At 41.8% G+C, this 27990-nt stretch overlaps 1 protein-coding gene across 1 annotated transcript; it reads right to left on the bottom strand.

Moving 5' to 3' along the window:
• Positions 1-78: 78 nt before the first annotated feature.
• Positions 79-26916, bottom strand: LOC311223806 (uncharacterized protein; the record flags this gene model as incomplete). The annotated part of the gene is made up of 5 exons (XM_084308572.1): positions 79-2517; positions 14016-14090; positions 15283-15401; positions 15504-16006; positions 25244-26916. The coding sequence occupies 5 exons, from the start codon at positions 26914-26916 to the stop codon at positions 733-735; spliced, it is 4155 nt and encodes a 1384-aa protein (XP_084164698.1). The 3' UTR covers positions 79-732.
• Between the last annotated feature and the right edge of the window lie 1074 nt (positions 26917-27990).

Below are 27990 nucleotides of genomic sequence, written 5' to 3'. Positions count from 1 at the left end.
AAAAGAACAAAAGACAAAATGCACAATATTCAATAAATGGTAATTCTTCCTAAACCAGCTCCTATCTAGGTCTGTCTCCCTCAAAGTCGGCCACCAGAAGAACATCTCTCTCTCAGCTCTTTTGATAACGCAGATGGGTCTGTTTTGAAACAAAATAGTTGCATTTACGACTGACCCATGCCCCACACATCCTGGCTGTGGGTTCAACAGAAGGCCTTGAAGATAGAGTGTCCCGTATGAAGTGTCCCGGCTGCCCAGAGATAAGAGGTGAGGGAGAAGGTTATAGGCAGAATCAACCTCCCCATGGAGGTCTGGCCACCACATTGTTACCAACCCCCCCTGGAACAGAGAGAGGAGAGACGGACCCAAATCACACAGTAATTCAAAATGACCAAAGGTGATCAAACACAAATACAACAGTTGCATATTGTTGTCCAACCTACCCAGAGTATGAAAATACAGATTTCGACTCCCCTGCATGCAAAGGGGCAGAGGTATTGAAGATGGGAATCAAATATGTGAATATGTAAATATCCAATCAAACAAACTTTAGCCGGGTAGGCTAGAAACTAGAAACAAAGCTAAACATAGTGTGTGTGTCCCTCAGAACAGTGATAAGAGTGACTGTCAGTGAATGTAACGCCTAATTACCTCATCTTTCACAACTCAGCTTCTTCAAGATCAATTTAAATCCAAAACCCTGCGTAGAGGAGCTGTGAATGTCACTGATCTCTACTTCAGCTCACAGAACTCAGCCTTCGCAGGGTATGAGTGAAGCCAAAGTCCAGGATAGAGAGGCTGAGTGAATGTGGTGTTGACTCTGTGCAGGAGGGTCATGGTGTCAGAGACGCTGTAGAAGGACAGAGTCCCTGCCCTGTGATCCAGGTACACTCCTATTCTGGAGGACCGGGGGCCCCATATTCTTATTCTCTCGTTATCGTGGCAGAAGAAGTAATGACTTGGTGTGCACTCTAAAGCCCAGGATTTGGAATTGTATCCAAATCCACAGTTCTCCACCCCGGTGCCTGTTCTACTAATGTCTTTGTAGGAGGCTGCTACAGAAACCACTCCAGGTCCACTCCACTCCACCTCCCAGTAACAGCGTCCAGTCAGACCTTCTCTACCCAGAACCTGCCACCTTTCAATAAATCGTTCTGGGTGATTAGGATATGACTGCTCTTGATGCTGCATCAGTGTTGCTTTGTTGTTCCCCTCAGACAAAGACAGACGTGTGTGTGTTGTGTTTGGGTCCAGTGTGATCTGAGAGGAATATTGTAAGAAGTCAGCTCTGGTCTTGGGCTCTGGTGGTGGCAGTAAAACATTAACTGCATTCACTGTTGTTGAGATTCTGGGCCACTGCTCTTTCAGAACGTCCTCTAGTTTCACTCTCAGCTCAGACACGACCTCAGTCACATCTGCAAAGTACAGGAGAGGAAGGACACTGATGCTGGGTAAGTCTGTAGACTCACTGGGACTGGAGAGGGGGGGGTAACTCTGTAGAAAGTGGATGTGGTCCTCTGTGTGTGAGAGCTGCTCCAGCTCAGTGTCTCTCCTCCTCAGGTCCGCTATCTCCTGCTCCAGTCTCTTCTGCACTTCTTCAGCCTGAGTCACTGTGGTCCTCTGTTGGGCTCTGATGACCTTCTTCAGCTCAGAGCGCCTCGTCTCCAAGGAGCGTATCAGCTCAGTAAAGATTCTCTCACCGTCCTCCACTGCTTTATCAGCAGAGTGATTGAGAGAATCAACAGCCTGTTGGGCCTCTTTGAGTCGCTTCTGTCTCTCCTGGACTCTCTGGTGGACTTTCTGCCGACTCATGCCAAGCTCTTTCTGTCTCTCTGTCCTTTCTGCTGCAGCTGAGACTGTATCATGGCCTTTATGTTCATCCATGGAACACAAATAACAGATACACTGCTGATCAGTACGACAGAAAACATCCAGAATCCTGTCATGACGAGAGCAGGTGTTCTCCTGAAGCCGTGTGGAGGCTATGACCAGCTTATGCTTCTTAAAGGTATCAGATTGATAGTGAGGCTGGAGGTGAGTTTCACAGAAAGAGGTCAGACATACCAGGCAGGACTTGAGGGCTTTCTGCTTTCTCCCAGTGCAGACATCACAGGCCATGTCTCCATGTCCAGCATAACAGTGATCAGGAGGAGCAGCTTGGAGTCCTGTCTTCATTAGTTGTTCCATCACTTCAGCCAGCATGTTGTTTTTCTTCAGAGCAAGCCTCGGAGTAATAGTCTCCCTGCACTGGGGACATGTGTAGATCCCCCTCTGATCATCGCGATCCCAGCAGTCTTTAATACAGCCCATACAGTAGCTGTGTCCACAGGGAATAGTTACTGGATCCTTCAGTAGATCCAGACAGATAGAACAGCAGAACTGGTCCCGGTATAGATCAACTCCTTGCTGCGCCATTTCAAGTTTTGTTTTCTCAGGAAGATCGTGTGGGTGGAAGGTGCTTCCTGGTTGTAGAGTAAACTCGGATTGTGTGTGACGCGTTTTGGTGGGAGGTGCTTCCTGGTTATAGTTATCCAGGGGAGGAGTCACTTTAAAGAGACAGTGTCTATTTTACTGTGATTCATAGATGAATGAATGAATGAATGAAAACTTTATTTAACAGATTGCAGAATGGGTACAATACAGTACGGCTCAATACATACAATTGTTAAGGGGATGCAGACCTGAGAAAGACGTTTGTCTTGTTTCCATCAGGGTCCCCCATTTTCAATTCATATAGACATATATGACATACATGACATACAGATAGTCAGTACTGCTACATCTATACATTTATGACATACCAGATTTGCAAATACAGTACTGTTTGTGATACAGAAGGAGTCAAGAAAAGGGAGTATATACATTTGACGTAGAAACTGTACATTGGAGGAGGTTGGGTGGGGGGGGTTGGGTACATTGGGATATTGACAACCATACTGGGTAATTTACATTGGAGGTGGTTGGGGGGGGGGGGGGGGGGCCCGGGGGGCACACTGTATAAACAAGTAACACTGTACATTGAGGGGGGGGGGGGGGGGGGGAGACACTGTACAAACAAACACAATTGTACATTGAACTATTGACAAAACCATACTAGGTAAATGACTGTACATTGGAGGGGGTTGGGTTAGGATATTTACAGGGGCCAGTGTTGAATTGCAGTCTCCCGTAGGTGTCCCTTGAGAGAGGTTTTGAAAGTGGGTAGTGATCCACATTCCTTTACAGCTTTGGGTAGGGCGTTCCACATTGATGTGGCATAATTGCGAAACGTGTTTAGTCCCTTATTTGAGCCGAATCTGGGTTTAACATGATTTGTGGAGCTCCCTCTGGTGTTGTGATCGTGGTATTCACTGACCTTTGGGAAGTATTTTGACATGTACATGGGTACCTTGGTCGTGTAGTGTATCTTGTAGACCAGGCCCATTGCAAGTTGTTGTACTCTGTCGTCTACTCTAAGCCATCCTAGGTTGTCAAAGTGGGCAGGGGTGAGGTGGGTTCTAGGAGTAAGGTCAAGCAGTAGTCTGACCAGTTTGTTTTGAGATGTTTGTAATTTTGTTTTTAGCGCCTTTGAGGTGCTTTGGTACCATGAGGTTCAAGCATAGTCGTAGTACCCCTGAATGAGTGCTCCTGCCAGAGTCTTCAGGGTGTTCTTGTTTACCAGAGAGGAGATCCGGTACAAGAATCGAGTTCGTTGGTTGACTTTTTTTATTACATTGGATGCCATTTTGTCACAGGAGAGATTAGCCTCTAGGATGGAACCCAGGTAGGTAATTTCATCTTTCCTTGTGACAATATTGTCACCCACTGTAACTGAGAAGCCGTCGGTCTTGCTGAGTTTGTTATTTGAACCGAAGAGAATGGACTCTGTTTTGCCCATGTGTAATGATAGTTTGTTATCAGCGAGCCATATGCAGATTCTGCCTAGTTCCGAGCTGAGGGTTTTTTCAACCTGTAACTTGTTCTTGTCAGAGACCAGCAGGGCTGAGTCGTCCGCAAACAGGAACAAGTTGCAGTCACAAGCTGACGACATGTCATTTGCATAAATTAGGAACAGTAGCGGTCCTAGTATGCTTCCTTGTGGAACACCACAGCTCACTGTGAGGGGGGGGGATAGGGTACCGTTTACCTCCACCATCTGTTCCCTCCCCTCAAGGTAGGATTGCATCCAGCTCACTGATAGACTATCAAAACCAATTGCTTTTAGCTTGTCAATCAGAATGGAGTGATTGACCGTGTCAAAGGCCTTTTGTAGGTCCAGCATGACCATGCCGCAGTATTTGCCTGCGTCCACCTCTTGTTTGATGTGGTCATTCAAATAGAGAAGGCATGTGTCAGTGGAGTGGGATGTTCTGAAGCCAGATTGGAATTCGTAGATTAGATTTTTTTCCGCTAGGTACTTTTCGACCTGTTCGTAGACTATTTTTTCCATGACTTTCGAGATGGAGGTGAGAATAGAAACAGGGCGGTAGTTGCCTGGGTCTAATTTGCTGCCCTTTTTGTGCAGAGGGGTCACCCTCGCAATTTTGAAGTCCTTGGGGACGTGTCCCTGTTTTATGGAGAGGTTTATTATGTGTGTGATGATTGGTGTGATGGCGGCTGCTGAGTCTCTGAGGAATTTGGAGGGGATGTTGTCATGGCCAGTGGCCTTGTTAGGTTGGAGGGCGCTCAGTTTATTGAGTACCTCATCTGTTGTTACCATTTCCAGCTTGAAGTCGTCCTTGCGGACCCCTAGGTTTTTGTAGTAAGCTACTATGTGTTCTACCCCATAAAGCCCTGAGTGGGAGGGTAGTTTGTTTACCAGTGTTGTGGCTATGTTTGTGAAGAAAATGTTTAAGTAATTGGCTACATCCAGCTTGTCTGTGATGAGCGTGTTGTCCGTTTTTATGTTTATGTTTGAGAATCTGGTTTTAAGTTTTTTACTGCATCCTAGTTGATTATTGAGTAATTTCCAAAGTTCACGTGGTTTGTTTTTGTTTTCCTCAGTTTTGTCATTGATGAAATTCTTTTTTGCAGTTTTGATCATGGAGTTTACGTCGTTTCTTAGTCTGTTTCTTTCTAGTTTGAGTTCAGTCACGTGGGCTTGGAGTTCACTGCTCGTGCTTTTAGTAAGCTTTGACTGACTTTTACGAAACTCAGAGAATTTTTTGTCTCTGGTTTTCATAGCGGCCAGTATTTCGGAGTGCATCCACGGCTCAGCGCGATTTTTTACCCTGGTGGTTCTTAGGGGGGCCATGTCGTTTAGTATTGCTGAGAATTTGGTTTTGAAACCAAGCCATGTTTCGTCAACCAGTGTACCATTGAGTTCATCTGACCAGTCCAGACTCTCCAGTTCAAGGTTGAAGGCCTCGCTAGAGTAGGTTTTGAGGTCTCTAGATGTGACTGTTTTGTGGCAGCCAGCCTTTTGTTTTAGTTTTTTTCGGGTACAGAATATCATATAATGATCACTTAACCCACATGCTATAACCCCTTTATTTGAGATCTTGGACTTGTCGGAGGTCAGAATGAGGTCAATGGTAGTCTGAGTTGATTCACATACACGTGTGGGTTGGGTGATTAGCTGGCTGAGGCCATGCAGATCACAAAACCTACTGAAGGCCTTGAAGACGGGTGCATCTTTTCGTTGCATATCCGTGTTCCAGTCTCCAATAAGAATTTTGTCTACATCCTCAACTCCAGCTAAACACCCATCCAGTGTATCATAAAAGCCACTATGATCTGGCGGCCTGTAGACTGTGCCAACCAGTAGGGATTTCGCCCTTTCGAATAGGATTTCCACCCATACAGTTTCAATTGATTTATGATTCAGGTCATTTCTGTTGATGAATTTGGTGTCCTTGTGTATGTACATACAGACACCACCTCCATGTTTGTTCCTATCATTCCTGATTATTGAGTAGTTCTCAATCTCTATCTCTGGATCTTTTACAGAATCGTCAAGCTTAGTTTCTGAGAAGCACAGTATGTTTGCCTTACCATTTATGAATATTTGTTTGATTTCATCCAATTTGTTTTTTAAGCTGTTAATGTTAATGTGAAAAATGTTCAGTCCATTGGCGTTGGTTATTTCATTGATGTTGGCAGGTTCGAAGTATTGTCCGTTTGTGATCTGTTCCTCTGTGTTGTTGTGGGTGGGAAGGGGGGAGGGGGGGGTCGGGTCCCGCGCCGTGCTGGAACAACAAAGAAGGGGGGAGGGGGGGGTCGGGTCCCGCGCCGTGCTGGAACAACAAAGGAGGGGGGAGGGGGGGGTCGGGTCCCGCGCCGTGCTGGAACAACAAAGGACTCGTTCCTGGTTGTTTTCGTTGTTAGCTCTGCTAGCTAGCCGGCTATCGGGCGTCGAGATGTTTACATCCCGCGTCGAGATGGTCGTCATGGTTTCGACCCTCGGTTCACCTCCTCTCGTCACTGCCTCATGTTGTTTTTACATAGTTCAGACTTTCTCTCGCCATCAACTACCTCTAATGTGTTTACTTTGTCAAGGAAACCCCACTAAAACTCATAAGCACAAAGAGAGAAAGAGGTATACATACTCAATACAACACAATACAAAATCTCTTTCCATTTCTCTCTCTCTCTATCTCTCATACACACTCTCACACATCATTTACTGTCACTCTCTCCTCTCTTGCTTTCTTTTTCTCTCACACTTTCTCCTCTCTCTCTCACACACACACACACACACACACACACACACACACACACACACACACACACACACACACACACACACACACACACACTTTCTCCCTCTCTCTCTCTCTCGCATTTACTCTCATTCTCTCCTCTCTTGCTTTCTCTTTCTCTCACACTCACTATTCTCTCTTGCTCTCTCTGTCTCTCGCTCTATCACTGATTTGATTTACTGATTTGTTTGGAGGCTGGTTTTCTACCAGTTTCCTTTATGTCTCAGAAAGAACCCGACTTCATTGCTGGGCATTGGTGTCAAAGTAAATCTGCAGTAGTTCTCATTTCATGAGCAAAGTTAATGTATATATATAATTATGAGACCCATGATTACAGTTGTTAAAAAGATATCTAGAGAATAACTTGATGTTACCAAATATGCACTAGTAGGTACAGTAACTGTATGTAGCACACTCTCAGGGGCTCATACAGAAACAAACATTTCATTATAAAGTATTCTGTATTTTGTTGTGACAAATAATAAACAAACTTGAACTTGAAAGAAAGTAGAGAACCCAGGGGAGGAAAGAAAGTACTTTTACTCTTGTATTTAAATACAGTTTTTAGGATACTTTACTTGAGTATTTCCAGTTTAGGGATCTCAGATTCAGATTCAGATTACTTTATTCGCCATGTATGTAAACACAATGGAACGTGCTATGACAGTACAGTGCATACTCTTTTTTAACAAATAAGAATAATAATCACAACAATACATTTTACTATGTACACTTCAAAGGAAGTTTCCTAATTTATTTTCCTCGACCACATTTATACAAACCCTGCCAGTTACTGTACTTTATTTTAATCCAAAATATGTGATCAGATGGAAAACATAACATTTAATGTTTAAGTCTGTCGATGTCAAAAGGAAGGAATCACAACCAGCATAACTGGATGAACAACCAGTTTGACGTCACACAGAGGTTGATGCATTGAGAATTTAGGAGCTCCCAAGCATTATAATCCTGTAGTACACCATACAGAATGTGTATTTACTTTAGTCACTTACATTCAATATTTACTTTTATGCTATTACTTTAGTAGAATTTTTAATAGAGTCCTTTTACGTTTATCAGAGTACTATTCTATCAAATGGGGTAAAGTTGGTTTGATATTGGATATTCACATAATCCATTTCTCTCTTCAGCACCTCTGTCCCTTTGCCTGTGGGGAAGTCCACATCTTTATTTTCATACTCAACAATCAACAACCTTTTTTCATATGTATTCACCTTTTTAATTACTATTGAAATTCAATAGCGTTAGAATCAAACAAGTTAGAGTTCCAAAAGAATGCTGCTTTTAGTCTAGATATATATTACCATTGAAATGAAATAGCGTTACATTTAAATGACTTAGTGTTTGAAATCCAATGCTGGTTTAAGTCTAGATATCATCCCTCAAATAATTACTTTCTAAATTGATACCATTGAAATTCAATACCGTTACCTATGCTGTTTACTTACTGTTTACTACTTACTGTTTACTATTCCAATATCAATGCTGGTTTAAGTATAGATATCATCCCTCCAATTAGCAGCAATTAGCTTGTCAAATATCTGTTCCAAATCTTTAAGGAAGAATATGAAACGGTCATGAATTACCATTGAAATTCAATAGCGTTAAATGAAAATGACGAGTTCCAAAAACAATGCTGAAGTCTGCAGGTGGGAGGAGCTCCGAGAGTCTGCAGGTGGGAGGAGCTCCGAGAGTCTCAGTTCTGAGTCCATTTATGAACCACATGAGAGAAAAGCTAGAGGTCACACAGGCTTTAGGACAGCTGCCTGGTGTTTATTCTTTTGCTGGTTTCTTTCTTTTCTTCTTTATGTTTTTATTAAAAGAAGACTTGCAGAATCTATAATAAATTGTTTATAAAAAAAACATTTGAAACAATAACTTCTATGAGCAAGGCTCAATTATCATTTAATTGAGCTGTGATTAACACAACACAATTATTCAGTGTCCCCGACGACATTACTGGTTGCCATATTCAAACTAATTTACTCTCAATAGCTGCCAAACTAAATTAATATTTGCAAAACTTTGCACAAGTTTTTGGATGTGTGTGAGGTTATTTGTAAAAATAAATTGCCCCTGTTTTTTGGTGAAGTGCCCCTTCAGGAGACTCAGGTCCTTCAACGTGTGCAATAGACTGCTGCAGTCATTCTATCAGTCTGTAGTGTCCAGCGTCCTCTTCTATGCTGTGGCATGCTGGGGAGGCTACATCAACTCAAGGGACACCAACAAGCTCAAGAAGGCTAGCTCCGTGGTGGGAGTCGAGCTACCTAGACTAGAGGTGATGGCAGAGAGGGGGATGAGAAGGAAGCTGGCTGCCATCCTGGAGAACCCCTCCCACCCTCTCTACGACGAGCTAGTCAAGATGAGAAGCACGTTCAGCCACAGACTCATACCCCCCCCGACACTCAACTAACCGCCTCGGACAGTGCTTGTATACCAGCGGCCATCAGGCTCCACAACAGTGGGCAGCGACTGCTGCCAGACATTGACCTAGAACTAATAGGAACCCAAGGAGGACAATAACACTACCTTAGGCATACTGCACCTTATGTGGATACTGTGATACTGTGAATAATGTATATTTCAGTTAGTTAGATAGTCAATTATAACACTACCTTATGCATACTGCACCTTATGTGACACTGTGAATACTGTGAATATATATTTCAGTTAGTTAGATAGTAAATTATATTGACCTATTTGTTTACACTGCTTGTGTTGTTTTTACTACCTGTACCCCCCCCCTCCCCCATGCTGCTATGATGCCTGAATTTCCCCAAGGGGATCAATAAAGGAATATCTTATCTTAACCTAATCAGATGGCAGCATTCCAGCTAATTTTGCAATGTAAAATATCTGCATCATGTCATTGTGTCTTTACCAGCACAGCACCAGGGCCCTGTTTCTTGTACCTGGATAACTGAGTTAGCCGGATAACTTTAGCTGGATAACTGGGTTAGCCTGACTTTCCGGTTTCATGTACGTGGTTTTTCCAAATCACCATGACAACATATCCAAAAGTTTGAGCCTGGTCGAAAGCAGAGTTCAAGTTCAAGTTAGCCTGAACTATCGCCACGCCCCCGCAAAGAAGTGACAGCCCGTTTCCTGAAACTATTCCCACAGTCTACGATCTGCATTATACCATTCTGAATTACGTTTTTGTGCTCCATTCTTCCAGAGGGGGCTTTTGAAATGTAAAATAGACCCAAAATGCTGATATTAAATTCACTTTGTCCTAAATAATGCACGTTATATATACCGTGGCGACGGTGGCGCTCGCTCGTGCGATGTACACATGATGTGGTTATTTTAATTGTAACTGGGATTAAGATGTCTGATGAGATGCGCTGTTTGACGGATTTGAGAAATTGAATGAGCCGTTGACGTCACATTAATGAATGAGGATAAAGAGATAAACTTCATTCAAAACAAAGGATATTCTAAACACGGGTCTCTCGTTCATTAATGTATAAACAATGAATTTAACCCATCTGGCCCAGTGGCCCAGCGGTAGTGCTCATGCCTCCCAATCCAGCGACCGGGGTTCAAATCCCGGTGTTTCCAATATGATTTTTTTGAATATAATATTAATGATTATACGCCAAAGTAGCCTGGTTTTAAGTTAAAATATTATAAATCTACATGCATTGAGGATGTCATTCTTTATATAGCTCTCAACGTGCACCAAATTGAATTATTCCTATATTGCAAAAAGAAGGAAAAGACTAGGGTCTTGAACCCGGGTCGTCCGTGTGAAAGTCAGAAGAAGAACCCGTTACACCACACAGAAGATAAGTAAAAAATTGACTATACATCAATCAATGGGTAAGAGAGCCGTATCGTAATTCTGTATAACAGTTAACTAATAATCTTCGCTAGCAAGATCTCATTTGATTATTCAATCCAGCAGGCAAGTTTAAAGAAATATAATCTGATTGATTGAGGTAATGAGGGACTTAGAATTAGCCTATAGATAACGCATTTAACTTGTCGGCGAGGCGATTGAGCCGTATTGCAATCTGTCAATAAAGTCTTAAATCAATTAATCAATCAATGCCGTTGAGAATCAGGATCTCTGCCATCGATACGTGCTGGCTTTTCACCTAAAACGGCCGCGCGCATTTAGCCTGACTCGCAAGTCTGGCTTGAGTTAACGAGACTGAATCCACCTTTGTGAAACAGGAAAATCCCGGCTTCGAACATCGGGTTAACTGAAGCTGGATAATGGACATCTTGATCGACTTAGTTGAACCACGTACATGAAACAGGGCCCTGGTGTACTGGGACCACATTGGAAATGGAAAGGTGCCTGCTAATGAAGGCAAGCTATGTCGAATGATTGTATGGTGAATAGCGCCATCTTGTGTCCATGATAATCTGCCACCAGTTTATACTGTAAATCAGTGAGAGTTGCCAAGTGTTACAAAGGCCCGTCCAGATATCTTGTCATTGTATTGACTATAGAGCTAAAACCACTACACCTTGTATTCAAGATCCTTATATTTAATAGTTATCGTGTGCAGTATCACAATTAACACGACACAACAATAACACACCATTTGCCAGGCCAATATACAGATTACAGAACATACATTAAAAACTAAAAATCTATAGAAAATCTATTACATTTACAAACCAATGAGCTTCTATAGACAGTAGAACAGATATGCAGCCAGTATGAGCTTCTAGATACAGTAGAAAAGATATGCAGCCAGTATGACCCTGGGGGACCCTGATGGAAACAAGACAAACGTCTTTCTCAGGTCTGCATCCCCTTAACAATTGTATGTATTGAGCCGTACTGTATTGTACCCATTCTGCAATCTGTTAAATAAAGTTTTCATTCATTCATTCATTCATGAGCTTCTAGATACAGTAGAAAAGATATGCAGCCAGTATGAGCTTCTATAGACAGTAGAAAAGATATGCAGCCAGTATGAGCTTCTAGATAAGACGGTAGAAAATATATGCAGCCAGTATGAGATTGTTGCATACTCATGTTAGCATTAGTGCAGAATTTTATTAGAACTGTCTCATAGGGACGAATGCTGGAATGGCATTTTGAATGGCGGCCTAGTTAGACATAAGAAAGCTCTCATCGACAGACAGATTGCTAGTTATTCATAATGGCATTGAAAGACTGTCCAAATTACCTGAGCTCTGACAACAGTTTACCCCAGTATGCGTCTGTCTTCTTTCCATTGACTCCATAGGTAATTCTACCCTTGCTCAGCAGACACACGACAGAGTAGAGCAGTCGTCTGGTAATCCAGAGGTTCACGGTTCGATTCCCGCTCCTCCCGGGCAACGTGTCGAAGTGTCCTTGAGCAAGACACTTAACCCCTAATTGCTCCCGATGAGCAGGTTGGCACCTTGCATGGTCGCCTCCGCCGTCGGTGTGTGAATGTGTGAGTGAATGGGTAAATGTGAGGAACAAATTGTAAAGCGCTTTGGATAAAAGTGCTAGTATATAAATGCAGCCATTTACCATTTACATGCAGCTCTATGATGGGATCCCGAGGTTGAAGAGGTGGGTTAAAATGTTAACCCTGGTGACGGCCTTTCCAAATCTGCAGTGAACCATAATGTAACATGTTTCTGTAAATGTTACTACAGGAAGTGATTAAGCAATAGAACACAAGAGTAAATAACATCACATCTAAAGTATTTCCATCATCTCAGCCGCGACTCTATTTACTAGATTTACTACAACGCACAGCCTTTAGTGTTCTGTTGCTTTTATACAACAGATTTTATGCAATATCTGATTTCCCATTGTGAATAAAACACTTAGCTATAACGTTTTGATGAAGAGTTAACTCAGCTCAGTATATAATATACACTAAACTACTCCTAGCAGTGTTGCTATAGCAAACAACATACAGTGACATGTTATATCATTTCAATTTCAAAGTGCAGCCATAATCAGCCTTTGTGTCCGTTTGAAGATTAGTTCTATAGATAATATACAAAATATTGTTTTGTTGTCCAACTGTAACAGTCCTATTTATTATGGATTATTAATTTCATATGTGGAACAAGATATGGTCCAAGGACAAAGCTGGAAGATTTTGCACAACCTTTGACCTTCATAACATGCTGTTATTTTGTCAGCAAAGATACGATATCTCCAGTGAACTGAAATAGAGTGCAGGTGTTGCATAACTTGTCTCTCATCACCACTGTACAAATGTTTATGTAAAGTCCTGTTGGACACTTAAATCAATATAAATTTTGAATAAACTATGAACTTGTGAAAGTGTTGTTATTTTTATATATGTTTTTACACACTATACATTGCCCTTCATATTTTATGGGTAATTATTTTATACTAAATGTTTATATGAAGACAATTGTACAGTCACCTTATACAGTTATTATACAAAGGGAAAAGTGATCATATCCAAATGTGTGCATTATTAATTGGCTAGATTGAATATGTTAAAGGTAATTGATCCAAACATACATGAATGTGTAGCTCCACCACCAGACATAAGAATGGAGCCCTGTTTTCATAGCCTGCTGACTGACACCAGACAACCTGCTTGTATTTGTTCTGTGGCTGAAACACTTTGGGTATGTTGGCAATGTTTGCAAACATTGTAGTAAAACTGATCTATATTACATTTTACAATAGGTTCAGAAAGTTCCAAATATCTTATATTCCATGTACAGATCAAGGTAGACTTAGTATGGAGTACTATATATACACAGGATATACTTATATTTATAATTATAGTTACAGTATATATATTGTACCGGGAGTAGACATAAGATAGAGTTAGCTATATGTGTACCAGGGGTAGACTTAGCATAGTTATTTGTATATTTATAACAGGTTGGGCTGTACATGTACACACATATTTGTATTATTGATACTGTAGAGTATAGACTTATGTTTCTTCTATGAACTCTAACTCGTTTCATTTGAACAGTATTGAATTTCAATGTGTTAGATTTAGACTGAAGTTCTCATGTAGCACATCATGGAAATAGTGAGTTCAAGTGAATTCCTTCGCGTTGTGTTCAAAGTTCTATATTGAGGTTCAGTCTGTGAAACGGCAAGTTTCAAGCAAATATCCACACGGGTCCTTCTGGGTTTAGATGTCCACGTTTATTTAGTAAGAATACAAGAACAAAAGACAAAATGCACAATATTCAATGAATGGTCATTCTTCCTAAACCAGCTCCTATCTAGGTCTGTCTCCCTCAAAGTCGGCCACCAGAAGAACAACTCTCTCTCTCTCTCCTTGAGCTCTTTTGATAACGCAGATGAGTCTGTTCTAAAACTAAATAGTTGCATTTACGACTGACCCATGCCCCACACATCCTGGCTGTGGGTTCAACAGAAGGCCTTGAAGATAGAGTGTCCCGTATGAAGTGTCCCGGCTGCCCAGAGACAAGAGGTGAGGGAGAAGGTTATAGGCTGAATCAACCCCCCCATGGAGGTCTGCCCCCCCCCCCCCCCTCTGCATGCAAAGGGACAGAGGTATTGAAGATGGGAATCAATTATGTGAATATGTAAATATCCAATCAAACAAACTTTACCCCGGTAGGCTAGAAACTAGAAACAAAGATAAACATAGTGTATGTGTGTGTGTGTCCTTCAGAACAATGATAGAGTGACTGCGTGAATGTAACGCCTAATTACCTCATCTTTCACAACTCAGCTTCTTCAAGATCAATTTAAATCCAAAACCCTGGGTAGAGGAGCTGTGAATGTCACTGATCTCTACTTCAGCTCACAGAACTCAGCCTCCCCAGGGTATGAGTGAAGCCAAAGTCCAGGATAGAGAGGCTGAGTGAATGTGGTGTTGACTCTGTGCAGGAGGGTCATGGTGTCAGAGACGCTGTAGAAGCACAGAGTCCCTGCCCTGTGATCCAGGTACACTCCTATTCTGGAGGACCGGGGGCCCCATATTCTTATTCTCTCGTTATCGTGGCAGAAGAAGTAATGACTTGGTCTGCACTCTAAAGCCCAGGATTTGGAATTTAATCCAAATCCACTGTTCGCCCTAGTGCCTGTTCTACTAATGTCTTTGTAGGAGGCTGCTACAGAAACATCTCCACTCCACTCCACCTCCCAGTAACAGCGTCCAGTCAGACCTTCTCTACCCAGAACCTGAGACCTTTCAATAAATCGTTCTGGGTGATTAGGATATGACTGCTCTTGCCACATACGTGTTGCTTTTCTGTTCCTCTCAGACAAAGACAGACGTGTGTTTGTTGTGTTTGGGTCCAGTGTGATCTGAGAGGAATATTGTAAGAAGTCAGCTCTGGTCTTGGGCTCTGGTGGTGGCAGTAAAACATTAACTGCATTCACTGTTGTTGAGATTCTGGGCCACTGCTCTGTCAGAACGTCCTGTAGTTTGTCTCTCAGCTCAGACACGACCTCAGTCACGTCTGCAAAGTACAGGAGAGGAAGGACACCGATGCTGGGTGAGTCTGTAGACTCACTGGGACCGGAGAGGGGGGGGTAACTCTGTAGAAAGTGGATGTGGTCCTCTGTGTGTGAGAGCTGCTCCAGCTCAGTGTCTCTCCTCCTCAGGTCCGCTATCTCCTGCTCCAGTCTCTTCTGCACTTCTTCAGCCTGAGTCACTGTGGTCCTCTGTTGGGCTCTGATGACCTTCTTCAGCTCAGAGCGCCTCGTCTCCAAGGAGCGTATCAGCTCAGTAAAGATTCTCTCACCGTCCCCCACTGCTTTATCAGCAGAGCGATTGAGAGAATCAACAGCCTGTTGGGCCTCTTTGAGTCGCTTCTCTCTCTCCTGGACTCTCTGGTGGATTTTCTGCTGACTCATGCCAAGCTCTTTCTGTCTCTCCGTCCTTTCTGCTGCAGCCGAGACTATATCATGGCCTTTATGTTCATCCATGGAACACAAATAACAGATACACTGCTGATCAGTACGACAGAACATCTTCATAGCTTCATCATGACGAGAGCAGGTGTTCTCCTGAAGCCGTGTGGAGGCTATGACCAGCTTATGCTTCTTAAAGGTATCAGATTGATAGTGAGGCTGGAGGTGAGTTTCACAGTAAGAAGCCAGACATACCAGGCAGGACTTGAGGGCTTTCTGCTTTCTCCCAGTGCAGACATCACAGGCCACGTCTCCAGGTCCAGCATAACAGTGATCAGGAGGAGCAGCTTGGAGTCCTGTCTTCATTAGTTGTTCCATCACTTCAGCCAGCATGTTGTTTTTCTTCAGAGCAAGCCTCGGAGTAATAGTCTCCCTGCACTGGGGACATGTGTAGATCCCCCTCTGATCATCGCGATCCCAGCAGTCTTTAATACAGCCCATACAGTAGCTGTGTCCACAGGGAATAGTTACCGGATCCTTCAGTAGATCCAGACAGATAGAACAGCAGAACTGGTCCCGGTATAGATCAACTCCTTGCTGCGCCATTTCAAGTTTTGTTTTCTCAGGAAGAGTGAAATCTGATCACGCGGGTGGCGTGCTTCACTGCTTCCTGGTTGTAGAGTAAACTCTGATTGTGTGTGACGCGTTTTGGTGGGAGGTGCTTCCTGGTTATAGTTGTACAGGGGAGGAGTCACTTTAAAGAGACAGTGTCTATTTTACTGTGATTCATAGATAGATGTTTTTACATAGTTCAGACTTTCTCTCGCCATCAACTACCTCTAATGTGTTTACTTTGTCAAGGAAACCCCACTAAAACTCATAAGCACAAAGAGAGAAAGAGGTATACATACTCAATACAATTGATTGATTGATTGATTGAAAAGTTTATTAACAGATTGCAGAATGGGTACAGTATAGTACAGCTCAATACATACAATTGTTAAGAGGATGCAGACCTGAGAAAGACTTTCGTCTTGTTTCCATCAGGGTCCTCCATTTTCAATTCATCATATGACACACACGACATACAGATAGACAGTACTGCTACATTTATGACATTTATGACATACCAGATTTTCAAATACAGTACTGTTTGTGATACTAAAAAAATCCAGAAAAAGAGTGTATATACATTTGACATAGAAACTGTGCATTGGGGGAGGTTGGGTAGGTGGGGTGGCCGGTGGGGCTGTACATTGGAGATGGGGGGGGGGGGGGGGGGGGGTTGGGTAGGGGGGGGGGACACTGTACATTGGAATACTGACCTACATTTGACATAGAAACTGTACATTGGAGGAGGTTGGGTAGGTGGGGTGGGGTTGGGTGGGACTGTACATTGGAGGTGGGGGGGGGGGGGGGGGGTACAATACAAAATCTCTTTCCATTTCTCTCTCTCTCTATCTCTCATACACACTCTCACACATCATTTACTGTCTTACTGTCACTCTCTCCTCTCTTGCTTTCTTTTTCTCTCACACTTTCTCCTCTCTCTCTCTCTCACACACACACACACACACACACACACACACACTTTCTCCCTCTCTCTCTCTCTCGCATTTACTCTCATTCTCTCCTCTCTTGCTTTCTCTTTCTCTCACACTCACTATTCTCTCTTGCTCTCTCTCTCTGTCTCTCGCTCTATCACTGATTTGATTTATTGATTTGTTTGGAGGCTGGTTTCTTACCAGTTTCCTTTATGTCTCAGAAAGAACCCGACTTCATTGCTGGGCATTGGTGTCAAAGTAAATCTGCAGTAGTTCTCATTTCATGAGCAAAGTTATGTATATATATAATTATGAGACTCATGATTACAGTTGTTAAAAGCATATCTAGAGAATAACTTGATGTTACCAAATATGCACTAGTAGGTACAGTAACTGTATGTAGCACACTCTCAGGGGCTCATACAGAAACAAACATTTCATTATAAAGTATTCTGTATTTTGTTGTGACAAATAATAAACAAACTTGAACTTGAAAGAAAGTAGAGAACCCAGGGGAGGAAAGAAAGTACTTTTACTCTTGTATTTAAATACAGTTTTTAGGATACTTTACTTGAGTATTTCCAGTTTAGGGATCTCAGATTCAGATTCAGATTACTTTATTCGCCATTTATGTAAACACAATGGAACGTGCTACGACAGTACAGTGCATAATCTTTTTTAACAAATAAGAATAATAATCACAACAATACATTTTACTATGTACACTTCAAAGGAAGTTTCCTAATTTATTTTCCTCGACCACATTTATACAAACCCTGCCAGTTACTGTACTTTCTTTTAATCCAAAATATGTGATCAGATGAAAAACATAACATTTAATGTTTAAGTCTGTCGATGTCAAAAGGAAGGAATCACAACCAGCATAACTGGATGAACAACCAGTTTGACGTCACACAGAGGCTGATGCATTGAGAATTTAGGAGCTCCCAAGCATTATAATCCTGTAGTACACCATACAGAATGTGTATTTACTTTAGTCACTTACATTCAATATTTACTTTTATGCTATTACTTTAGTAGAATTTTTAATAGAGTCCTTTTACGTTTATCAGAGTACTATTCTATCAAATGGGGTAAAGTTGGTTTTGATATTGGATATTCACATAATCCATTTCTCTCTTCAGCACCTCTGTCCCTTTGCCTGTGGGGAAGTCCACATCTTTATTTTCATACTCAACAATCAACAACCTTTTTTCATATGTATTCACCTTTTTAATTACTATTGAAATTCAATAGCGTTAGAATCAAACAAGTTAGAGTTCCAAAAGAATGCTGCTTTTAGTCTAGATATATATTACCATTGAAATGAAATAGCGTTACATTTAAATGACTTAGTGTTTGAAATCCAATGCTGGTTTAAGTCTAGATATCCTCCCTCAAATAATTACTTTCTAAATTGATACCATTGAAATTCAATACCGTTACCTATGCTGTTTACTTACTGTTTACTACTTACTGTTTACTATTCCAATATCAATGCTGGTTTAAGTCTAGATATCATCCCTCCAATTATCAGCAATTACCTTGTCAAATATCTGTTCCAAATCTTTAAGGAAGAATATGAAACGGTCATGAATTACCATTGAAATTCAATAGCGTTAAATGAAAATGACAAGTTCCAAAAACAATGCTGAAGTGTGCAGGTGGGAGGAGCTCCGAGAGTCTCAGTTCTGAGTCCATTTATGAACCACTTGAGAGAAAAGCTAGAGGTCACACAGGCTTTTAGACAGCTGCCTGGTGTTTATTCTTTTGCTGGTTTATTTATTTTCTTCTTGATGTTTTTATTAAAAGAAGACTTGCAGAATCTATAATAAATGGTTTATAAAAAAAACATTTGAAACAATAACTTCTATGAGCAAGGCTCAATTATCATTTAATTGAGCTGTGATTAACACAACACAATTATTCAGTGTCCCCGACGACATTACTGGTTGCCATATTCAAACTAATTTACTCTCAATAGCTGTCAAACTAAATTAATATTTGCAAAACTTTGCACACGTTTTTGGATGTGTGTGAGGTTATTTGTAAAAATAAATTGCACCTGTTTTTTGGTGAAGTGCCCCTTCAGGAGACTCAGGTCCTTCAACGTGTGCAATAGACTGCTGCAGTCATTCTATCAGTCTGTAGTGTCCAGCGCCCTCTTCTATGCTGTGGCATGCTGGGGAGGCTACATCAACTCAAGGGACACCAACAAGCTCAAGAAAGCTCCGTGGTGGCTGGTGGGAGTCGAGCTACCTAGACTAGAGGTGATGGCAGAGAGGGGGATGAGAAGGAAGCTGGCTGCCATCCTGGAGAACCCCTCCCACCCTCTCTACGACGAGCTAGTCAAGATGAGAAGCACGTTCAGCCACAGACTCATACCCCCCCGACACTCAACTAACCGCCTCGGACAGTGCTTGTATACCAGCGGCCATCAGGCTCCACAACAGTGGGCAGCGACTGCTGCCAGACATTGACCTAGAACTAATAGGAACCCAAGGAGGACAATAACACTACCTTATGCATACTGCACCTTATGTGGATACTGTGATACTGTGAATAATGTATATTTCAGTTAGTTAGATAGTCAATTATAACACTACCTTATGCATACTGCACCTTATGTGACACTGTGAATACTGTGAATATATATTTCAGTTAGTTAGATAGTAAATTATATTGACCTATTTGTTTACACTGCTTGTGTTGTTCTTACTACGCTGTACCCCCCCCCCCCCCTCCCCCATGCTGCTATGATGCCTGAATTTCCCCAAGGGGATCAATAAAGGAATATCTTATCTTAACCTAATCAGATGGCAGCATTCCAGCTAATTTTGCAATGTAAAATACCTGCATCATGTCATTATGTCTTTACCAGCACAGCACCAGGTGTACTGGGACCACATTGGAAAGGTGCAAATGAAGGCAAGCTAGAGTCTAATGATTGTATGGTGAATAGCGCCATCTTGTGTCCATGATAATCTGCCACCAGTTTATACTGTAAATCAGTGAGAGTTGCCAAGTGTTACAAAGGCCCGTCCAGATATCTTGTCATTGTATTGACTATAGAGCTAAAACCACTACACCTTGTATTCAAGATCCTTATATTTAATAGTTATCGTGTGCAGTATCACAATTAACACGACACAACAATAACACACCATTTGCCAGGCCAATATACAGATTACAGAACATACATTAAAAACTAAAAATCTATAGAAAATCTATTACATTTACAAACCAATGAGCTTCTATAGACAGTAGAACAGATATGAAGCCAGTATGAGCTTCTAGATACAGTAGAAAAGATATGCAGCCAGTATGAGCTTCTAGATACAGTAGAAAACATATGCAGCCAGTATGAGCTTCTATAGACAGTAGAAAAGATATGCAGCCAGTATGAGCTTCTAGATACAGTAGAAAAGATATGCAGCCAGTATGAGCTTCTAGATACAGTAGAAAACATATGCAGCCAGTATGAGCTTCTAGATACAGTAGAAAAGATATGCAGCCAGTATGAGCTTCTAGATAGACAGTAGAAGAGATATGCAGCCAGTATGAGCTTCTAGATAAGACGGTAGAAAATATATGCAGCCAGTATGAGATTGTTGCATACTCATGTTAGCATTAGTGCAGAATTTGACTAGAACTGTCTCATAGGGACGAATGCTGGAATGGCATTTTGAATGGCGGGCTATAGTTAGACATAAATGAAAGCTCTCATCGACAGACAGATTGCTAGTTATTCATAATGGCATTGAAAGACTGTCCAAATTAGCTGAGTTCTGACAACGGTTTACCCCATTATGCGTCTGTCTTCTTTCCATTGACTCCATAGGTAATTCTACCCTTGCTCAGCAGACACACGACAGAGTAGAACAAATTGTAAAGCGCTTTGGATAAAAGTGCTAGTATATAAATGCAGCCATTTACCATTTACCATTTACATGCAGCTCTATGATGGGATCCCGAGGTTGAAGAGGTGGGTTGAATGAATGAATGAATGAATGAAAACTTTATTTAACAGATTGCAGAATGGGTACAATACAGTACGGCTCAAATACATACAATTGTTAAGGGGATGCAGACCTGAGAAAGACGTTTGTCTTGTTTCCATCAGGGTCCCCCATTTTCAATTCATATAGACATTTATGACATACACAACATACATGACATTTATTGCATAGGGACATATAGGTATTTAGTACTGATACATTTGTGACATAACGGTATTCAAATATACAGTACTGTTAGTGTTACCCCTAGATCCTGACAGAGTATATACATATGATGGGGAGGGGACTGTACATTAGGAGGGGGTGGGTGGGTGGGAGGGAAATATACATACGGCGGGGAGGGAATATATACATGCGGTGGTGAGGAGACTGTCTATTAGGAGGTGGTGGGGGTTTTGGGCATTTACGGTGGCCAGTTTCGAATTGCAGCCTCCCGTAGGTGCTCTTTAAGAGCGGTTTTGAATGTGGGCAGGGATTCACATTCCTTTACAGCTTTGGGTAGGGCGTTCCACATTGTTGTGGCATAATTGCGAAACGTGTTTAGTCCCTTGTTTGAGCCGAATCTGGGTTTAACATGATTTGTTGAGCTTCCTCTGGTGTAGTGGTTGTGGTATTCACTGACCTTTGGGAAGTATTTTGACATGTACATGGGCACCCCGGTCGTATAGTGTATCTTGTAGACCAGGCCCATTGCAAGTTGCTGTACTCTGTCGTCTACTCTAAGCCATCCTAGGTTGGCAAAGTGGGCAGGGGTGAGGTGGGTTCTGGGGTTCAGGTCAAGTAGTAGTCTGACCAGTTTGTTTTGTGATGTTTGTAATTTTGTTTTAAGCGCCTTTGAGGTGCTTTGGTACCATGAAGTGCACGCATAGTCATAGTACCCTTGAATGAGTGCTCCTGCCAGAGTCTTCAGGGTATTCTTGTTTACCAGAGAGGAGATCCGGTACAAGAATCTAGTTCGTTGGTTGACTTTTTTTATTACATTGGATGCCATTTTGTCACAGGAAAGATTTGCCTCTAGGATGGAACCCAGGTAAGTAATTTCGTCTTTCCTTGTGACAATATTGTCACCCACTGTAACTGAGAATCCGTCGGTCTTGCTGAGTTTGTTATTTGAACCGAAGAGAATGGACTCTGTTTTGCCCATGTGTAATGATAGTTTGTTATCAGCGAGCCATATGCAGATTTTGCCTAGTTCCGTGCTGAGGGTTTTTTCAACCTGCAATTTGTTCTTGTCAGAGATCAGCAGGGCTGAGTCGTCCGCAAACAGGAACAAGTTGCAGTCACAGGCTGACGACATGTCATTTAGACAGGTTAGAATGTTAACCCTGGTGACGGCCTTTCCAAATCTGCAGTGAACCATAATGTAACATGTTTCTGTAAATGTTACTACAGGAAGTGATTAAGCAATAGAACACAAGAGTAAATAACATCACATCTAAAGTATTTCCATCATCTCAGCCGCGACTCTATTTACTAGATTTACTACAACGCACAGCCTTTAGTGTTCTGTTGCTTTTATACAACAGATTTTATGCAGTATCTGATTTCACATTGTGAATAAAACACTTAGCTATAACATTTTGATGAAGAGTTAATTCAGCTCAGTATACAATATACACTAAACTACTCCTAGCAGTGTTGTTATATCATTTCAATTTCAAAGTGCAGCCATAATCAGCCTTTGTGTCCGTTTGAAGATTAGTTCTATAGATAATATACAAAATATTGTTTTGTTGTCCATCTGTAACAGTCCTATTTATTATGAATTATTAATTTTATATGTGGAACAAGATATGGTCCAAGGACATATGAAGACATGTACAGTCACCTTATACAGTTATTATACAAAGGGAAAAGTGATCATATCCAAATGTGTGCATTTTTTAATTGGCTAGATTGAATATGTTAAAGGTAATTGATCCAAACATACATGAATGTGTAGCTCCACCACCAGACATAAGAATGGAGCCCTGTTTTCATAGCCTGCTGACTGACACCAGACAACGCTGCTTGTATTTGTTCTGTGGCTGAAACACTTTGGGTATGTTGGCAATGTTTGCAAACATTGTAGTAAAACTGATCTATATTACATTTTACAATAGGTTCAGAAAGTTCCAAATATCTTATATTCCATGTACAGATCAAGGTAGACTTAGTATGGAGTAGTTGGAGTACTATATATATATTGCACAGGATATACTTATATTTTATAATTATAGTTACAGTATATATATTGTACTGGGAGTAGACATAACATAGTTAGTTATATTTGTACCAGGGGTAGACTTAGCATAGTTATTTGTATATTTATAAACAGGTTGGGCTGTACATGTACACACATATTTGTATTATTGATACTGTAGAGCAGGGGTCGGCAACCTGCGGCCTCGAGGCCGCATGCGGCTCTTTAGCCAATCAGCTGTGGCTCCCTGGCCCAAAAAAAAAAAAAAAAAATGCATTATTATTATCAGTGTCATACTGTGACACTGAAATGAAAAAATATTTCATCAACTAAGATATTTAGTCAACAAAAGGCTTACCTGTATGCCTGATATGTGGTGCGAAATTTACGAACAATGAAAAATGTACTTTTTATTTTATAGATTTTCCACAAATAAGGGAAGGACTCTAATAGAGCTGCATAGTTCAGGGTTTTATTTCAAAGTAGGTCTACAGATGCCAGTGTTTTTTCTCCTTTTCTGTGTTTTATTTCAAAGTAGGTCTACACATGGTATTCTTTTTTCAAAGTGGACTACTTTCTATTTTATAAATGTTCCACAAATAAGGGAAGGACTCAAATATACCTGAATAGTTCAGGGTTTTATTTCAAAGTCGGTCTACAGACACCAGTGTTTTGTCTCCTCTTCTGTGTTTTATTAAAAAATAGGTCTACACAGCCAGTATTTTTTCTCCTCTTCATAAGAGTGAGGTTTTCCTTTGTTATAACAGGTCAAACTAAAAACAGTAATTAAAAAGTCAATTTTTTTCTTTTTGTTGCTTTATGATCCCATTAATGCAACAAACTGTGTGCTATAAGTATAAAGTATAATAAATCGCAAATTACTTTGGGTATGCAATTGTCAGGCGTTTTATGCTAAATGTGGGGTATGCTTGGGGATATATAAAACGTTATACACTGTGTTATCTTCATTTTAAGGGTAAATAGGTTGTGCGGCGCCGGCTCCCTGAGCATTTTATTTTGTGGGACGGGGGAAAAGTGGCTCTTTTGATAGTAAAGGTTGCTGACCCCTGCTGTAGAGTATAGACTTATGTTTCTTCTATGAACTCTAACTCGTTTCATTTGAACAGTATTGAATTTCAATGGTAATGTTAGATTTAGACTGAAGTTCTATATTGAGGTTCAGTCGGTGAAACGGCAAGTTTCAAGCAAATATCCACACGGGTCCTTCTGGGTTTAGATGTCCACGTTTATTTAGTAAGAACAAAAGAACAAAAGACAAAATGCACAATATTCAATAAATGGTAATTCTTCCTAAACCAGCTCCTATCTAGGTCTGTCTCCCTCAAAGTCGGCCACCAGAAGAACATCTCTCTCTCTCAGCTCTTTTGATAACGCAGATGGGTCTGTTTTGAAACAAAATAGTTGCATTTACGACTGACCCATGCCCCACACATCCTGGCTGTGGGTTCAACAGAAGGCCTTGAAGATAGAGTGTCCCGTATGAAGTGTCCCGGCTGCCCAGAGATAAGAGGTGAGGGAGAAGGTTATAGGCAGAATCAACCTCCCCATGGAGGTCTGGCCACCACATTGTTACCAACCCCCCCTGGAACAGAGAGAGGAGAGACGGACCCAAATCCCACAGTAATTCAAAATGACCAAAGGTGATCAAACACAAATACAACAGTTGCATATTGTTGTCCAACCTACCCAGAGTATGAAAATACAGATTTCGACTCCCCTGCATGCAAAGGGGCAGAGGTACTGAAGATGGGAATCAAATATGTGAATATGTAAATATCCAATCAAACAAACTTTAGCCGGGTAGGCTAGAAACTAGAAACAAAGCTAAACATAGTGTGTGTGTCCCTCAGAACAGTGATAAGAGTGACTGTCAGTGAATGTAACGCCTAATTACCTCATCTTTCACAACTCAGCTTCTTCAAGATCAATTTAAATCCAAAACCCTGCGTAGAGGAGCTGTGAATGTCACTGATCTCTACTTCAGCTCACAGAACTCAGCCTTCGCAGGGTATGAGTGAAGCCAAAGTCCAGGATAGAGAGGCTGAGTGAATGTGGTGTTGACTCTGTGCAGGAGGGTCATGGTGTTAGAGACGCTGTAGAAGCACAGAGTCCCTGCCCTGTGATCCAGGTACACTCCTATTCTGGAGGACCGGGGGCCCGGTACTGGTATGTTCTTGTTATTGTGGCTGAAGAAGTAATTACTTGGTGTGCACTCTAAAGCCCAGGATTTGGAATTGTATCCAAATCCACAGTTCTCCACCCCGGTGCCTGTTCTACTAATGTCTTTGTAGGAGGCTGCTACAGAAACCCCTACACTCCACTCCACCTCCCAGTAACAGCGTCCAGTCAGACCTTCTCTACCCAGAACCTGCCACTTTTCAATAAATCGTTCTGGGTGATTAGGATATGACTGCTCTTGCCACATACATGTTGCTTTTCTGTTCCTCTCAGACAAAGACAGACGTGTGTTTGTTGTGTTTGGGTCCAGTGTGATCTGAGAGGAATATTGTAAGAAGTCAGCTCTGGTCTTGGGCTCTGGTGGTGGCAGTAAAACATTAACTGCATTCACTGTTGTTGAGATTCTGGGCCAAGTCTGCTCTTTCAGAACGTCCTCTAGTTTGTCTCTCAGCTTAGACACGACCTCAGTCACGTCTGCAAAGTACAGGAGAGGAAGGACACTGATGCTGGGTAAGTCTGTAGACTCACTGGGACCGGAGAGGGGGGGGTAACTCTGTAGAAAGTGGATGTGGTCCTCTGTGTGTGAGAGCTGCTCCAGCTCAGTGTCTCTCCTCCTCAGGTCCGCTATCTCCTGCTCCAGTCTCTTCTGCACTTCTTCAGCCTGAGTCACTGTGGTCCTCTGTTGGGCTCTGATGACCTTCTTCAGCTCAGAGCGCCTCGTCTCCAAGGAGCGTATCAGCTCAGTAAAGATTCTCTCACTGTCCTCCACTGCTTTATCAGCAGAGCGATCAAGAGAATCAACAGCCTGTTGGGCCTCTTTGAGTCGCTTCTCTCTCTCCTGGACTCTCTGGTGGATTTTCTGCTGACTCATGCCAAGCTCTTTCTGTCTCTCTGTCCTTTCTGCTGCAGCTGAGACTGTATCATGGCCTTTATGTTCATCCATGGAACACAAATAACAGATACACTGCTGATCAGTACGACAGAAAACATCCAGAATCCTGTCATGACGAGTGCAGGTGTTCTCCTGAAGCCGTGTGGAGGCTATGACCAGCTTATGCTTCTTAAAGGTATCAGACTGATAGTGAGGCTGGAGGTGAGTTTCACAGTAAGAAGCCAGACATACCAGGCAGGACTTGAGGGCTTTCTGCTTTCTCCCAGTGCAGACATCACAGGCCACGTCTCCAGGTCCAGCATAACAGTGATCAGGAGGAGCAGCTTGGAGTCCTGTCTTCATTAGTTGTTCTATCACTTCAGCCAGCATATTGTTTTTCTTCAGAACAGGCCTCGGAGTAATAGTCTCCCTGCACTGGGGACATGTGTAGATCCCCCTCTGATCATCGTGATCCCAGCAGTCTTTAATACAGCCCATACAGTAGCTGTGTCCACAGGGAATAGTGACCGGATCCTTCAGTACATCCTGACAGATAGCACAGCAGAACTGGTCCCGGTACAGATCAACTCCTTGCTGCGCCATTTTATTCTACAAAGAGACTGTTTCAAGAGGCACAATGAGATCTTCTGAGAGAATTGTTGAATATACTGGACACAAATGTTCTAGAATGTCCTATTATGACATCATACTGTGACATCACAAATGTTCTAGAATGTTCTAATATGACATCATACTGTGACATCACAAATGTTCTAGAGTGTTCTATTATGACATCGACATCACAAATGTTCTAGAATGTACTATTATGACATCATACTGTGACATCACACATGTTCTAGAATGTACTATTATGACATCATACTGTGACATCACAACGGAAAAAAAAATTAAATAAAAAAAATAGACAATTAGACAAATAGACAAGAAATAGACAATTCCTAATAACAACTCCTTGCTGCGCCATTTCAAGTTTTGTTTTCTCAGGAAGAGTGAAATCTGATCACGCGGGTGGCGTGCTTCACTGCTTCCTGGTTGTAGAGTAAACTCTGATTGTGTGTGACGCGTGTTTGGTGGGAGGTGCTTCCTGGTTATAGTTGTACAGGGGAGGAGTCACTTTAAAGAGACAGTGTCTATTTTACTGTGATTCATAGATTGATTGATTGATTGATTGAAAAGTTTATTAACAGATTGCAGAATGGGTACTGTAACTGAGGGGTACAATTCCCTGACTGTATGGTTAGATATGATACTTACTACCACTACCTCTTGTACTTTAGACTCTGGCCACCCAGTACTAGGTATGAATATGTTGAACACTCCCACCTGATAAACGGATCCAACACAAATGTACCAAATCGAAAGTTTGAGTTTTAATACATAGCAAAAGGTATGTACAACGATCACTTAATTACATTTATGATTTGAAATAGTATGCACTTTTATGGCAAATGAGTATTCGTAGGTAGATCAATATCGAATGTCCAATCTCTGATTGCGCAGGAAGCAAATATACAACCTGGAATATTTAGGGAACAATAGCAATGATATTTGAATGATTATATAGCTGGATACACTAGGGGAAGGTTCCGACTGCTTGTAGGACAGCTGGAGGGGGGGGGGGGTAGAGTCTGGCTGTATCCCGTCTGGCCGAGGGTA

The sequence above is a fragment of the Notolepis coatsorum genome, assembly GCF_963971535.1.
Source record: "Notolepis coatsorum genome assembly, chromosome: 2".
In the NCBI taxonomy this organism is placed as follows: domain Eukaryota; kingdom Metazoa; phylum Chordata; class Actinopteri; order Aulopiformes; family Paralepididae; genus Notolepis; species Notolepis coatsorum.
Note: the sequence above shows the minus strand (reverse complement) of the source record. Positions and strands in the feature narration are given on the sequence as shown.